Below are 13,952 nucleotides of genomic sequence, written 5' to 3' on the forward strand. Positions count from 1 at the left end.
TGGGCTTAGAGTCGTGTTTGTACTTAGAGGGCTTTCCGGACAGGAAGGCAATCTTGATGCAATTCAGTAAGCCACAATACCAGTGGGGCATTACAGGTGAAAAAACTGCAGCTGTACCCCTCACCACAATGTATTACAACTGTACAGTGGAATATTTCCTGTACAGAAATAGGGCTTGGTTAACTTTGTTTCCCAAGAGTAGATCGCATTAAAATGTTATAAAATCATGATTTCCTGCATTTGAATACTTGTGGTTTCTCAACTGGTTCCAATATTACAAAAGGTTTTTTTATAGCTTCTATTAGTTGAAGATGTATAGAAGCTTTTTTTTCCTAAGTCAGCTAAAATGAAGTTATGCATTTTTAAAGAACAACTTTTCTCAGAAGACAGGAGTTTTCTTTCACATCTGTTTATTACAACTCTATTAGATATTTATTTTATAAGCTGCAGGACATATGTAAATGTAAATAAATTAAATAAATAGGGTTATTAGTATATATGTTAAATGGAGTTGAAAGAGCCATGTTATATGTTATTACTCAGAGAGCCAAATAGTAGTTATTTTCATTAGTCAGCCAAAGACCTCACTATAGATAAAGGAAAAAAATTAAATTAAGCAGATATTGCATATTAAATATTAGAATAAGGATTTTTAATTTAGATGTCCTAGTTTTAGGATTAATTTTATTTTTAAAAATTTCAAAGAGAAGTAAAACAATTATGTGAAGCAATTATATGGCATAATTTTGAAAAACATCTCAGTTGAGGTGCCTGATTATTCCAGAGTGTTGAAAATTGAGAGTGTACCATAGTGGAATAAATTTTACTGCCTGAAATATACTGGTATGTAACACTTGAAACTGCTGTCAAAGTACAGAAAACTGTAATGAAAATACAAAGGAGTCTGAGGTGGGTAGGACAGCAAATATTTTGTACAACTAAATTATTTTAATCCTAGTACTACTGCTAATCCTAAAACTACTTTTGAGGCTATATTACTTATGAGGCTATATTTTTACCTCACTGTAAGCCATCCTTTTTTTTTGGTGGTTTGGTTGTTTGGTTTTTTCCTTCATGAAAAGGGGATATTGGTGGTCTGTAGCTGTGCCAGAAGAGTTGGTTTTCTACAAAGATATGATACTATCTTAGCTCTGAGGAAAGTTAAAAAATATTATATAACAGGCAAGTGGCTTGATTTCACACTGTCAATCACAAGATGCACAAGATGAATGTGGATGTTGAAGTATCCTACATTTGCCCAAAATGTAGGTGTTCCACTGGTCAGATTGAATTATCTATGTTGTGTGAGCAGACATATTACAAAGTTATATTCTATTTAATATTGTTTTACTTTTGAGCATATTTTCTACATATTGTATTTTTCTGCAGAGTTCTTTTGCTAGTTTTATATAAATAATACTTCAAAATCAAATTTAAAAGTAATGTTGCTGGTAGTTATTGCCAAGACTTTTTTCCTTATAAAAATCTGGATAAAACTTTTTATTTCCTGCTACTGCAACTTCTGTTCAGCTAATGAGAGAATTGTATTTTTAAGACAGTTGGCCCTAAACCAGTAAAATATCTTAATAAAAGAATAGCTTTATTACAGAGCAATCAGCTTATTCATGCTCAGGAAGCTGAAGTCAAAATCTCAGTATGGGTTGGTGTCTGACTCAGAGTTCTAGTTTATGTTGTGTTCTGCCTCATTCACTGAGGTGGCCCTGCGTGGAGAAGATAAAACACACACACACTTCCTGTCTTCTGTGTGCATTTTTTTTTGTACTGTAGTTTCTGGACCAAGAATAGCTTCATTTCCAAGAGGAAGCGCCCACGATCTGAGGGGCTGAGATTCAAGAAATGAATGTATCTTCTGTAAAAGCTTCTTTTCTAGCAAATACATCAATCAAAAGGAAGCATCACTGAAGGAAGCATTAGGCACATCCTGTAATCCAGCTGTTAATATCTATCTTTCTCAACTGGACAAGATGCATTTTGCAGCCTAAGAAATCTGCACGTATATAGTTTTAAAGTTCATTTTTTTATACTCAGTTTTAAAATCTTAAGCTTCAGTATTTAAGTAATAAAGCATAATACTTTTATACAGCCTTCATTCAACAACCTTAAAGAAGTAGACTGATGGCTGTCCCTTTTTCCTACAGACAAAAAAGTATTTATGAAAAAGATGGGATTAGTTAAGAAATTGAGATATTTTAGTTAGTTCTGTCCTAGCTGGAAACTATGCCCATGTCTGAGACCTGTTGGCATTCTGAAAAATTGTATCATGAATAATAGTATTATCATTTATGGTAATGTGGGAAATTGTGGAAGTTCACTGATGTTGGCTCTCTGTTCAGCTATGGAAATGTACCTGTAGACAGGTAAGTGGTGTGCACCCAGCACTTTTCAAATCCAAATTAGCCAAGCAGTCTAAAGCTGGGAGGATAACATCAACTCACAGGAAAATTTAGAAGCATGTTGTGATCTTGAAATTCTTTAAAAAGCACTTATGGGTCAACACTCATCTCTCTGTCAAGTCTTAGTATTACATATAACCACAAATGGGAATAAGGAGTATCTGGAAAACATAAGGATGGAATTAACAGACATTAACAGACTATGTAGCATTTCTTGACCCCCTAGTTTCCAAGCAGGAATTAAGTTATTCTGGTACTGATAATGTGTGACACAATATATGATGAATAAGAAAAAACAATCACATTGTAGTGCTTTACTAGGAATACTTCATGTTGCTTACTAACATTATGTCTTGCTGATAGTTCAACAAGTGTGAAGGAAATTACTTGAAGGATGCAGAGTTTTAAAGGATTTTTCAGGTTTCTCATTGTTTGGCTGGTTTGTTTGTTTGTTTGTTTGTTTGTTTGTTTTTCTTGAGAGAGATGTGTAGGTTGGAGGTTTCAGCTCTGCTCAAATTAGAGATGTTTTTCATATATGTTAGTGTAATATACATGAAAATTTTAGTCCTAAAATGGAGTGAGGCAAGATTCAGAGAGAACAGGAATCTACTCTCTTTTAATTAAAGCGATTTTTGCTCCAAGGCAACTTTCTGAAAAGCTGATTGTTTATGTTATGTACTTTGCAAATAGACCATTTTCCTTCTTATTCCAAACACTGCTGTGCCATTTTCAGATCTCCAGTGTCTACAATTCACAGCAATAAAGAGAAAAAGGAGCAGCCTTCAATTTCTCTGCTTAGAGTTTAGGCTGTTTCATACAGCTTTTCATTTCTGCTTCTAAACTCTGTTGTTAAACAGAGATGCTGCTGAAAAATAAGGCATTTGGCTGTGGTTGTGTTCCCTGTTGCCATAATCATCCTTCTAAATAAGTGTTTGCCACAGGGTGTGATTTTCTAACAAAACAGAGCTTGGAAGTTCTTGGTTAAATCTGAGCTCATGGTTAAATAATACTTTATGCACACTTAAGTGACAGGTGAATACAATCATTGCAATTAAAACTGTCTTTGAGAGCTATAGAAGATGACAAAAAGCTGCAGGGAAATGTCTGCTAGAAAGCCAAACTTGTTGCTTAGCAAAAGAATTAAATATGCTTTGTTTGTGTTTACTTTTATAGAGGCAGCCCTAGTGGTTATATTTTCTAACAGGTAACAATTATAGGAATTATAGCTTAGGTTTTATTCAAATATTTTAAGGTAAAAGCACCATACTTAATTTGACATGTGGGGAATTTTTTTGTTGCAGATAGTTCACTTATTCCCACTGCTAATGACTCAGTTCTGGCTTTATAACCCCTTTCCAGGCTTTCACAACTATTATTTTTGGCAGCTAATATTGCCCAGAGCTACCATCTTTCCTTAAACTTATCCAGATCAGGCATTAGTAATAAACCCCCTAGAAAAAATAAAGCTAGATATGTAGAAATCAAAGATACTAAGTCTTTTGCAAACTTCAAACTAGAAAGCTTTCAGTTTGTGCAATTCCAAAGCATGGGCTGTATTTTGTATAGGCAATCACATAATGTGTGTCCTTGATTTCTTATCTCTAATGTGCAGATGACACTTTGAAACATACTGTCTCTTGCTCTGGTAGATTACTTGACATATTGCAACATAGTTAGAAAAAAATTGTCAATAAAATAAGGAGGAATAATCTTTTCTACTTGCTGTCCAGTCTGCATTAACTGTTCAGTGATGTTTTTGCTGGCTGCTCATACTGCTAAGTTCAGCAATCATTCCCGCCTTCCCAGATTTTTCATCATTCACTTTAGAAGTTGTCATGCAGTGAACAGAATCACAGAATGGGTGAGGCTGGAAGGGTCCACAGTGTATCCTCTGGTCCAACCTCCCTATTGAAGAAGGGTCATCCCAGAGCACAGAGCACATCCCAGAACACATCCAGGTGGTTCTTGAATATCTCCAGGGGAATTCTACAATACCTCTGAGTCACCCTCATAAAAAAGAAGTTCTTCCTCATACTCAGATGAAACTTCCACTGTGTTAGTTTATACCACAGACCACAGCCAGAAGATGAGTTATGAAGTTATTACTTCTTTGTGGCGTAATTGTTTTCATCATTTACTTTGCCGTCTTTTCCTCAAGAGGAGTTTCAATAGATCTACCACCTACTGAATGGGTGGAAATACTGAAGTACCTTTTTATTTTTTTTTAAACAGAATGTGTGAAATCCAGTTTATGTTTTTTTCAAGTTTTGCTCTGCCTTTATTTTGAATCTTTCTTTCCAATCTCTCTGTGTTATTTTCCTCTATCCTTACTGATAGTTTTATATTTTTGTATTATATTGCCACTTAAATTATCTTACTGTACTCTTGAACTTGTTCTTCTGGCTCATTAATCTTGAAGGGAATAGAATTCATCATCTTGCTTAGCCTCTCAAAACATCCATTACTTTCTATTGTAATCCAATTTTGTGAGATTCTCATTAAGGAAAGAAATTTGTTGCGAGATACAATCTAAGAAAAATAAATATGCTATATATGATAGCTTTGTGAGACTTGTTGCACACATGTTACTCAATAACATTGATAAGAAAAGGTAATTCCTATTTTGATAGACTTTAGGAAGCACAAGATCAAACCAGGTATTCAAATATATTTAATCAGGTTCCTAAAAGAATGTCAAGGTATTTTAGGGACTGAGATTTAAAAGTATGCAGAAATAAATACTGCTATATGTGAAGTATCTGTGCAACCATGAAAGGCTGCAGCCTTTTGTCAGAAATGACACAGATGCTTTTATAATTATGTAATTCCAAGACTTCACGCTATAGGATATAGTCCAAGCATTACAATATTTAACTAAACTCAAATGTTTTATCACCAGTGGAGATTGTGAAGGTTTAAAAAAAGGAAGTATGTGAGTGTGAATGGCTCCACAATGTAGCAGTCTTAAGTGTTTGTCCAAAGGCATTAAACACTCAAATAATCTAACACTGAGTTCTGAAAAAAAATTAAAAGTGTGGTGGCACTGAGAGCAAAAAGAATCACTTTAGTGTGACTTTGAAATATGGCCATAAAGTTAACATGGTATTTCTTAATGCACAGCACTATTGTACAGAGAACCAAGAAAGATGTTTTCTGTCATCAAACCCAGCCTTCTCCACTGGGACAATGCTTGTTATTTTCTCCATCTAATTGACAAATCAAGCTTTTAAAGCAGGGCTTACGAGCACCAAGGCTGTCATTGCATGTCCCCATCCTTTTTCTGTAATGATTCTTGCCTTACACTCTATTCATAGGCAACTCAATTTTGACACAAAATTTCTGTAAACCTTTCTTTTATTAAATGTTGCTCTGCTGAGGTGTCTGGATGAAACAATGAAGTTCCTGTTGTTTAATTTCATTTAGTCTTCAACTCTCTTCACAGCAAGAGTTTATACAGTTTTAAGATGAAGAATTGGAAACATGACATACTCCAGATGTGTCCCTACTGATGTCTTATACAAATCAATTAATATTTGTCCCTTCCTTTCGGAAATATTTCATCTGATGTCTCTCAAGATGGTATTTACCTTTTATAGTCTTCATCATACTGCCTCACACTTTTCCAGTTGACATTTACAGATCTTCACCCTTGCCAATGAGTGTGCAGTTTATAAACAAATGTGTTGTTATCTTTACACGTATGATGTGTGGATTTTAATGTTAAATCAATCCCTTTTTCTCACACTCTAGTCTTAAAAATTAAATCAGCTCTCCTGATTGATACTGCTGTGGTATTCTGTGTTACATACATTACTGGCATTAGAGGTTTATGGACAGTTATCAATTTTTTTTTGTCCTACATCTTAAACTAAAAAAATTTAGTGACTGTGATTGCTTTTTTCCTGTCTTCACATATCATCGTGCCTTGACAGATGTAGTTAAAATCCACCTTTCAGGCTCTGTGGTTCCACATGTTAATTCCTCCAGAATTCTTTGGTGATTATTTATGTTCCTTTGCCCTCCCCAGCCTGAACCATTGAGCTCCCTGAATTTTCCTTCTTAACCTTCATTCCTGTTAATTAATCAGCTTACTGTCATCTCCATCTGCATTACAATCTTTTATGAATAACAAGGAAGAATGCTTACAAAACTTTTTCTGAATTTTCTTTCATCTCTGCCACATTCTTACTTCTTTCCTGGTTATTTATGTATGTATGTATGTACATAGGGATAAAAAAAGTAATAACACATACATAAGCATTTTTTTCTTATTCTTTGCTCTATGTCAACTAGACTTTTAGTAGTTCTTGAGCATGTACAACTGCCATACCTGTGCATTTCTGTATCTTAATTCTAAAATCTTCATAGTTAAGTTTGCATTTGTTTTAAATTCATATTCTCATTCTCTTTCTTGCTAAAAAACCAAAAAACAACAATGACAAAAAACCACAAAGCAAAACAACAACAACAAAAACCAAAACAAAAAACGGATACAACCCCTTAAGATCTATGGTTTTATTAAAATTGTTTTTGTGTTACCTATAGATATGTCTATAATAACTTTGTCTCCAGTTCAGTGATACATCATGAAATAGTCCAAGTGATTATTTATAGACTTAAATTTAGGGTCATAATTGAACACAAGCCACTATGTATTTATTAGGTTTGATTTGCCTTTATTTGACTAAATAGTGCTTGAAAGAAAAGATCATATGCTTATAAGTGCTTCATTATTTCACCCAGGATTTTTAGCAATGTGTTGGCCTACCACAAAGCATTGTGTTGTCTATTATAATTTTTCTCTGCATCATTGATTATTTTAATAAACTTATATTTTTTATGTAATAAAACAAAAATAATGAATTTTTTAAAAATTGATGATGACTAGAATGTCTTTGATACTATAATGTGTAGACATCTGATGGATTTTTTGGCTGCATAATACAAATAACGTTTAGATTGATTGTCTTTGTTATTCATGGTTTCCTGTGGAAAAAGCAGCTATTTTTGTACAGAGGAAGAGAAAGTTGGAAGCGTTTGTCTGCAATGATGTTCTAAAAACATTTTCATTTAAAAGAACAGCACAAGATCTGAGTAATGTTTACAGTTAGAATTTTCTGTATGACCATTTACTTTAGTTTAGTTTTACAGTTTCCTTGTATAGATTAAAATGCATTATATTTGCAATCAAGCATAAAGCAATTCTGCCTTCTCCCTTTTATCACAGGTTCCATGCAGCTTGGAGTACTGGGATGAGCTTCAGAAATCCTTTGTTGCATTCCGGGAGTTCAGTCTATCAGAAAGCAAAGTCTGTGAGCTGCAGCTGCCCAGCATCAGCCTTGTGAGCGACCAGAAGGAGCTCATAGCCTCTGACCTGTGGAGGATTGTCCTCAACAGCAGCCAGAATGTGGCTGATGACCAAAGGTAATCTTAAAGGAGGAGGAGAAAAGACTTTTAATCTAATTTCACTCCTGAGAAATCTGTTTCAAGAGACTTGGGAATGAAGATACTTTTTTTATATGCAATAAGAGTTATTAGTCCTGAGAGATCTTTGGACTGTGGCTCACCTTCACACAAGAGCACAGTGTGCACAAAAAGAGCTTTCCTTCAGATTCACAGGCAGCCTGGCAGCATCTATTTTTTGAATTCAACGTTGCTGAAAAGTGCAGACAGGGTCCTGAGACCTCTTAGCTGCATGAAGCAGTAAAATCAGCTAATTAACAAAAGAAGGCTTAGGTGCAATCCATTCTATAATGTAGTCATAAACATTCTTCTTCCATGCAACACTTATACATCACCTTGATTCTCTCCTCAGTGCAAGTCAATGACTATTTTAAAGATGTTATTACAAAATGTTATTATTTCAATAGTATTGCATTATTATTCATACAGATTACATACTATGGTAACAGGGAAAAGAAACTAATCAGTGTTTTTAAACACTGGCAGTCCATTTTTCATTATGTTTACAGCTAGAAGCACTGTGCAATGACAGATATTCACTCTGTTTGCTTTCATTCAATTTTGGTTAATATGTAGAGTAAAAGAAATAACTACAAGTTCTGTCCAGAAACAGCAGTGGAATTGCTTTCAAAGACCTGCTTAACATTTTATATTTAGAGCATAAAACCCAAAATTACTCTCTTGGATCATTGGTATTTGCTGATTCTTGCTGTTTGTTTATGAATCCAGGATTCAATGAGTATGTAGCATCCACATGTGTTGAACAAAGCTACAGAATTCAGAGAAATCAGGGAATATGAGCATGGCTAACAAAATCAATGAAGAAAATTAAACATCTGGTTTCCATTAATAGTATCAGGTTAGAAATGATTTCTTGATGTTAATTGTGAAAGAATGCATTTTCATCATTGAGAAGTTAAGTGTTTTAGACAAGGTTAATTCCTCTGAATGTGGGACCCTGGCAGAATTGCCTTCCTGGTCAGTTTAACACCACAGAAATGTGAACTCGGTGGGAACTGGAAATGATGTAGTGAAATTTAGTAGATTTTTTTTTCATCAAAGCATTTAGCACTGTAGTCATGTTTATTGTATTCTGCTGGAATAGGGCTTGTCACTGGATGCAATGTTTCATTCAGGGAGCACTGATAAGCTAATGAGCTGTAATTGTTCAGAAACAACAGGAATTAAACTGAAGCATTTGCAGTTCACTGCACAAGGATAGCAGGAGAGGAATGAAGGCAGCAATAAACATTTACCTCACTACTGAAGCATTTGAAGGTAAATAAACAGAAGAGAAAGAGTGAAGTCAAAGGAAAAATTTTTGAACTGACACCTACATGTCCAGAGGCTGCAGTCCTGGTACTTTTGTTGGCCTAGGGAATGAATTCATAATAACTTTAAGAAGTGTAGTTTATACCTATATGCACTAAGAGTAGACTGGAAATTTAAAGATTTGTATAGGTCAGGGTGAACTCCAGAAGCCAGGAACCTGTGGGATATACAAGGAAACCCTCTGATTTCAATCAAAGGAGAGAAAAAGTTACATTCCCTGCCTCAGCAGTGTTTTTAATTTGGAGACATGGGTTTGCTCTCATGAGATCACACCTGGAGTACTATGTCCAGTACTTGGGGCCCCAAACTTAAGAAGGATGTAAGCTGGAGTGATTCCAGAGAAGAGCCACAAAGATGATGGGCTGGAGCATCTCTCCTGTGAAAACAGACTGAGAGACTTGGAATTTTTTAGTCTGAGTAAAAGGCAGCTCCAAGGAGACCTTAGAGCAGCATTTCAGAACCTAAAGAAAGCTGGAGAGAGACTTTTTACAAGAACATGTAGTAATAAGGGGGGATGGATTTAAGCTGAAAAAGGGCATGTTTAGATTAGTTATTAGGAAGAAATTCTTCACTGTGAGGGTGATGAGGCACTGGAAGAGGCCCAGAGAAGCTGTGGATGCCTCGTCCCTGGAAGTGTTCAAGGCAGGACTATCCTGGTCTAGAGTAAGTTGTCACTGCCCTTGGCAGGGATGCTGAACTATGATCTTTAAGATTCCTTCCAACCCAGCCCAGTCTGTGGTTCTATAATAAAAATTCAAACTGATCTCTCTAACTTCAAACAAGCTTTCTTAAGGATGGCTGCAGGAAGGATTGGTGTAGAACAAGTAGTCCTGACCAGTCTGGAGTGATCCCTCTCAGAAAAACTTAATGGGTCAAAACAAGGGCAGCTGTTCCTCAGATATGAAGCTTTGACCCATGGTGTTTGAGGTACAGTGGCTTTTCTTGGAGACAGAGCAAAGATGCCAGCTGAATGTCACTGACCTGGGGGTTTTGAGACTGTGGCCAAGACTTGAATGTGTGTGGTTACAGCTAGAGAACCAATTGAAGGTTATGGTTGAACCCTAAGGGATGATGTTCTGTTAAAGGGAAGCCTTGTGGAGGAGGTGGTGACAGAAACTGTGTGCCTAAAGAGAAGATGAACCTTTCTAGATGTCTAGTGGTATATAGGAAGTCCATATTGGCATTAACTTGTCTGAAACTATGGCTTCTGCTGCTGGTATGGATAATTTCTTCTCACCGAGCACTCTTAAATATGTTCTAGATTCTGCTTTAAAAAATTCCAATTTCTTGGTTTTGAGAAAGAGACAGTGCCCATATTGTGGTAAATGTCAAAGTCTTGTTCCTAAAGCAAGCATGTAATATGGGATTTTTTAGAATTGTGGGAAGAGCCTCAAGGCTTAATGCCAGTTCTGGGTGTTAAACCTGGGAATTCAATCACTGAGGGATCTGTGAGAGTAAGAAACAAAGGCTATATGAAAGCTGAACCTCAGTTTTTCTTTACACTCATGGTGATGTGACATTAATTACATGCTGCAGCTGTATGATTGATTAGCAATTATAATACTCTATAATTGTGAAGTATAAAAATGCTTAGTCTTGTTGAAGTTTATCTTCTTAATTTGATGTTGCATTTTGGGACAGGCTCTAAGCACTGCTATATGCATGCACCTGCTGCTCAATGATAGTATTTTTTTTTCTTGAAATTCTACAGGGTTCTTTTTTTTTTTTTGTAACATCTGTGATATGCTAATTATTAATAGCAGAGAGCTGATCCATTGTGGGTTAGTATTTTATTATGATTCCTATCATTGGTTATAAGGTATGAAATGTAGGTGTCTCATGTGACAGGAAAACAACAAGGTTTGTGAGAAGATGTGGATTCAGCTGATGTAGCAGTAGCTGGCAGGGTGAAATAGAGAGACCTGTAATGAATATGGGAATATGTCCTGATTCAAATCCTGTGCTATTCAAGCTCTTCTGAGATTGATCAGGAACTGACTGGAAATATAAAAATCAATGAGCTATTTGGTGAAGGTCATAACATATGCAGGTATATTGTTTATTTTTGAGAATTTTGTCTCCCATTCATTATTTCTATGTATGTATAAGGTTTGCATTAATATTTATGGAAGTTTATTCAATGAATGAACAAATTTGAAGTAGTAAGTGAAATAATTTAACATCTCTTTGGGGATGTACTACAGTGTTTATGAAAGAAATCGTATATGGCATAAATGACTGTTTATGGAAGACCTTAAAAAGGGGGATTACAAGGAAATTATCACAGAATAAATTATTTTTATGGGTTGCATTTGCCTGTTGCAGGACATAATGATAATCATAATTTAAATTGCTTTTTAAGCTCTCTTTGGTTGGTGAGACACTTAAACCCCTTCCTGGTTTGTTTGAGAATGATTTATAATTTTTTTGTTTAAATGGGTTATATTATAAGATGTTTTATATATTTGTGCATCTTCTGTGTAATTTAAAGAGTATTTTTATAATTACTGACACACCAAAGAAAAATAGTAATTGAAAGTGCCTTAAGATACAAACCATGAAACAAGTACAAAAACTTTTAAATAAGCCTTAAATTGCTACTTTTTAAAAATTCAAGTGAGGAATCACGATCATGTTTCTTGCTAATTGTTTCAGCTTTTATTCAAAGTAAATGATGTACTGGATTTTGACCTCTAACAATTTGGGTTCAGACCAGCATTTGAGTCATAAATTAAATGAGTTAAGTGGTCTCTTTCTTCTTCCCAGTGGATATTTTCCCATGTTGTAGTTTCATCACAAATGGCAGTTTTGGTTTAAATATTCCTCTCTTAAAATAACAAGAATAATGCAGGTCACTGCTAAGTCATTGTTCTCAGTTGCCATATGTTTAACTTGAGCTGCTTTGCATGATGTGAAATATCATAATTTATATGACTACAAATGTAGGTATTTTCCATTTAAAATATTCTGAGATTTCCCAGCACTTAGGAAAAAAAAAAAAAAGAAAGAAAAAGAAAAATATTCTGTTAGTAAAGTCAGATCACTTTTATTTAATTTCCTCTGATTTTGCCACATTCCTCCTTTAGCATGATGTGCCAAACACAAAGCAGTAGAATCTGGTTCTTCCTCTTCTTTCACAGCTGAAAAATTTGGGACAGTCCACAACTTCATTTTGTAGCTCCTAGGCAGCCAAGAAATGTGGGGGTGTTTTTAGATTGTATACACCAGATGAATAAATTTTATTTTCACAATCAAATCTTCTTCTGATATTGATGCTCCTACTGTCATTCACCGAGACTTAATTGAAATGTTTCTGTATTTTCAGTTAACACTGCTTTATTTGCTGTTTGTACACACATGTGATAAAGGGCTGTGTTGTTTTTTCTTTTTGTGCTCTCTGCAAAGTCAAAGGAGAAAGTGGCAGTGCTACAGGTCTGATGTAAATCTACCTAGGCAAAAAGTTTAAATGGGATTCAGTTTAAAATCCCAGGGGCATGGTAGTGACTACAGCTCCTCTTTAAAAACTGTTCATTTATATTGTGACATTTTATGACAGTTGGGTTTTTTTGAAGAAAATACTGCAATAATTTGATAGCTGCTTTTAGTATATTTTGTACTGTAGCTGGTTTATACTGTTACTGTATTCTTATTTTCATAATGACATGAGGGCTATAATTCTGAATATAGTTTCTGGTTAAGTAAAAATCAAACGGACTCCCTCACAGATAAAACAATTACACTTCAGAAAAAGTCTGGGCAGATGGGAAAACAGTGATGAAAAATCCTTGTTGCATTTCTTTCCTGACATTTCCTAGAAGTCAATTTTCTTTACCTTCCAAACTGTGGTTTAGGATGCACTGTCCTGCTCCTGTCATCCTGCACTGCCAGCCTTGTCCCTCCCTGGCAGGGGAGAGGATGCACAGCCAGTTCTGTCCCATGGGCAGCACTGTCCCACCCTCCCTGCAAAAGTTTTTGAGCCTCTGGATGAACTCTGCATTTTACAAGCTTTCAGTGTTGGGCCTTTTTGGTTTCTAAGGTGACTCCATCAGGAAACAAAAAGCAGCTTGGAATTTTTTCGTTCCCAGCATTTTAAATTGCTGAGTATTACCCCTGCATGGTCTGTTGCTTATGGGGCAGAAAAATGGAGAAAAATACTAAACTCTTTACATTATCTCCCTGGTGGTGCCACATTTCCTTCTGCATCAAGCATGTCCTGTTGCTCTGTCACCATGGTCTTTATGAGTGTGTGAGAAGTTACAAAAATGCTCAATTAATAAAAAGCAGATACATAAAATTTGACCAAATAAGAAATTCGAAGGTTTTGTTTGGTTTTTATTCTATAAAAATATACATCTCCAAAACATATCAAATCAAAATTCTTAGTCACTGATAGGTAAGTAAGAAATAGGTTTTGGAGGAAAAGAAATATATTTTTTCAGAATAAGCTTCAAATATCAGAAATAAATGCCCTTCCTCTTTTCTGCAATCAGTTACAGCTGTTCATGAAATTGTCTTAATTCAGAATATCAAGGTGCAATTAGTTTTTTAAAAGTTATTCATAGTTTAATTAGCATTTGCTTGCACTCATCTACTGCAACAGAAAACTGTTTTCATTTCATATGTTCCTGAATTTCTGTTTCTAATAAAAATGCAATGAGCAAAAAAAAACTTAAAATAGTAATAGTTACTTTGAGAGAACTAACCAGTTTTGCAGATTCTAAAGTATTTAGCTGTCTAAATCAG

At 35.1% G+C, this 13,952-nt stretch overlaps 1 protein-coding gene across 13 annotated transcripts in view; it reads left to right on the forward strand.

Moving 5' to 3' along the window:
• Positions 1-13,952, forward strand: part of VPS13B (vacuolar protein sorting 13 homolog B) — a 425,465-nt gene that overhangs the window by 353,539 nt on the left and 57,974 nt on the right. For all 13 annotated transcript variants that reach the window (XM_079302470.1, XM_079302474.1, XM_079302464.1 and 10 more), the window contains one exon: positions 7,642-7,838. In XM_079302470.1, the coding sequence (XP_079158596.1) occupies positions 7,642-7,838 (197 nt within the window). The remainder of the gene's footprint in view (positions 1-7,641; positions 7,839-13,952) is intronic.

Source organism: Erithacus rubecula (assembly GCF_903797595.1).
Source record: "Erithacus rubecula genome assembly, chromosome: 3".
Lineage (NCBI taxonomy): Eukaryota > Metazoa > Chordata > Aves > Passeriformes > Muscicapidae > Erithacus > Erithacus rubecula.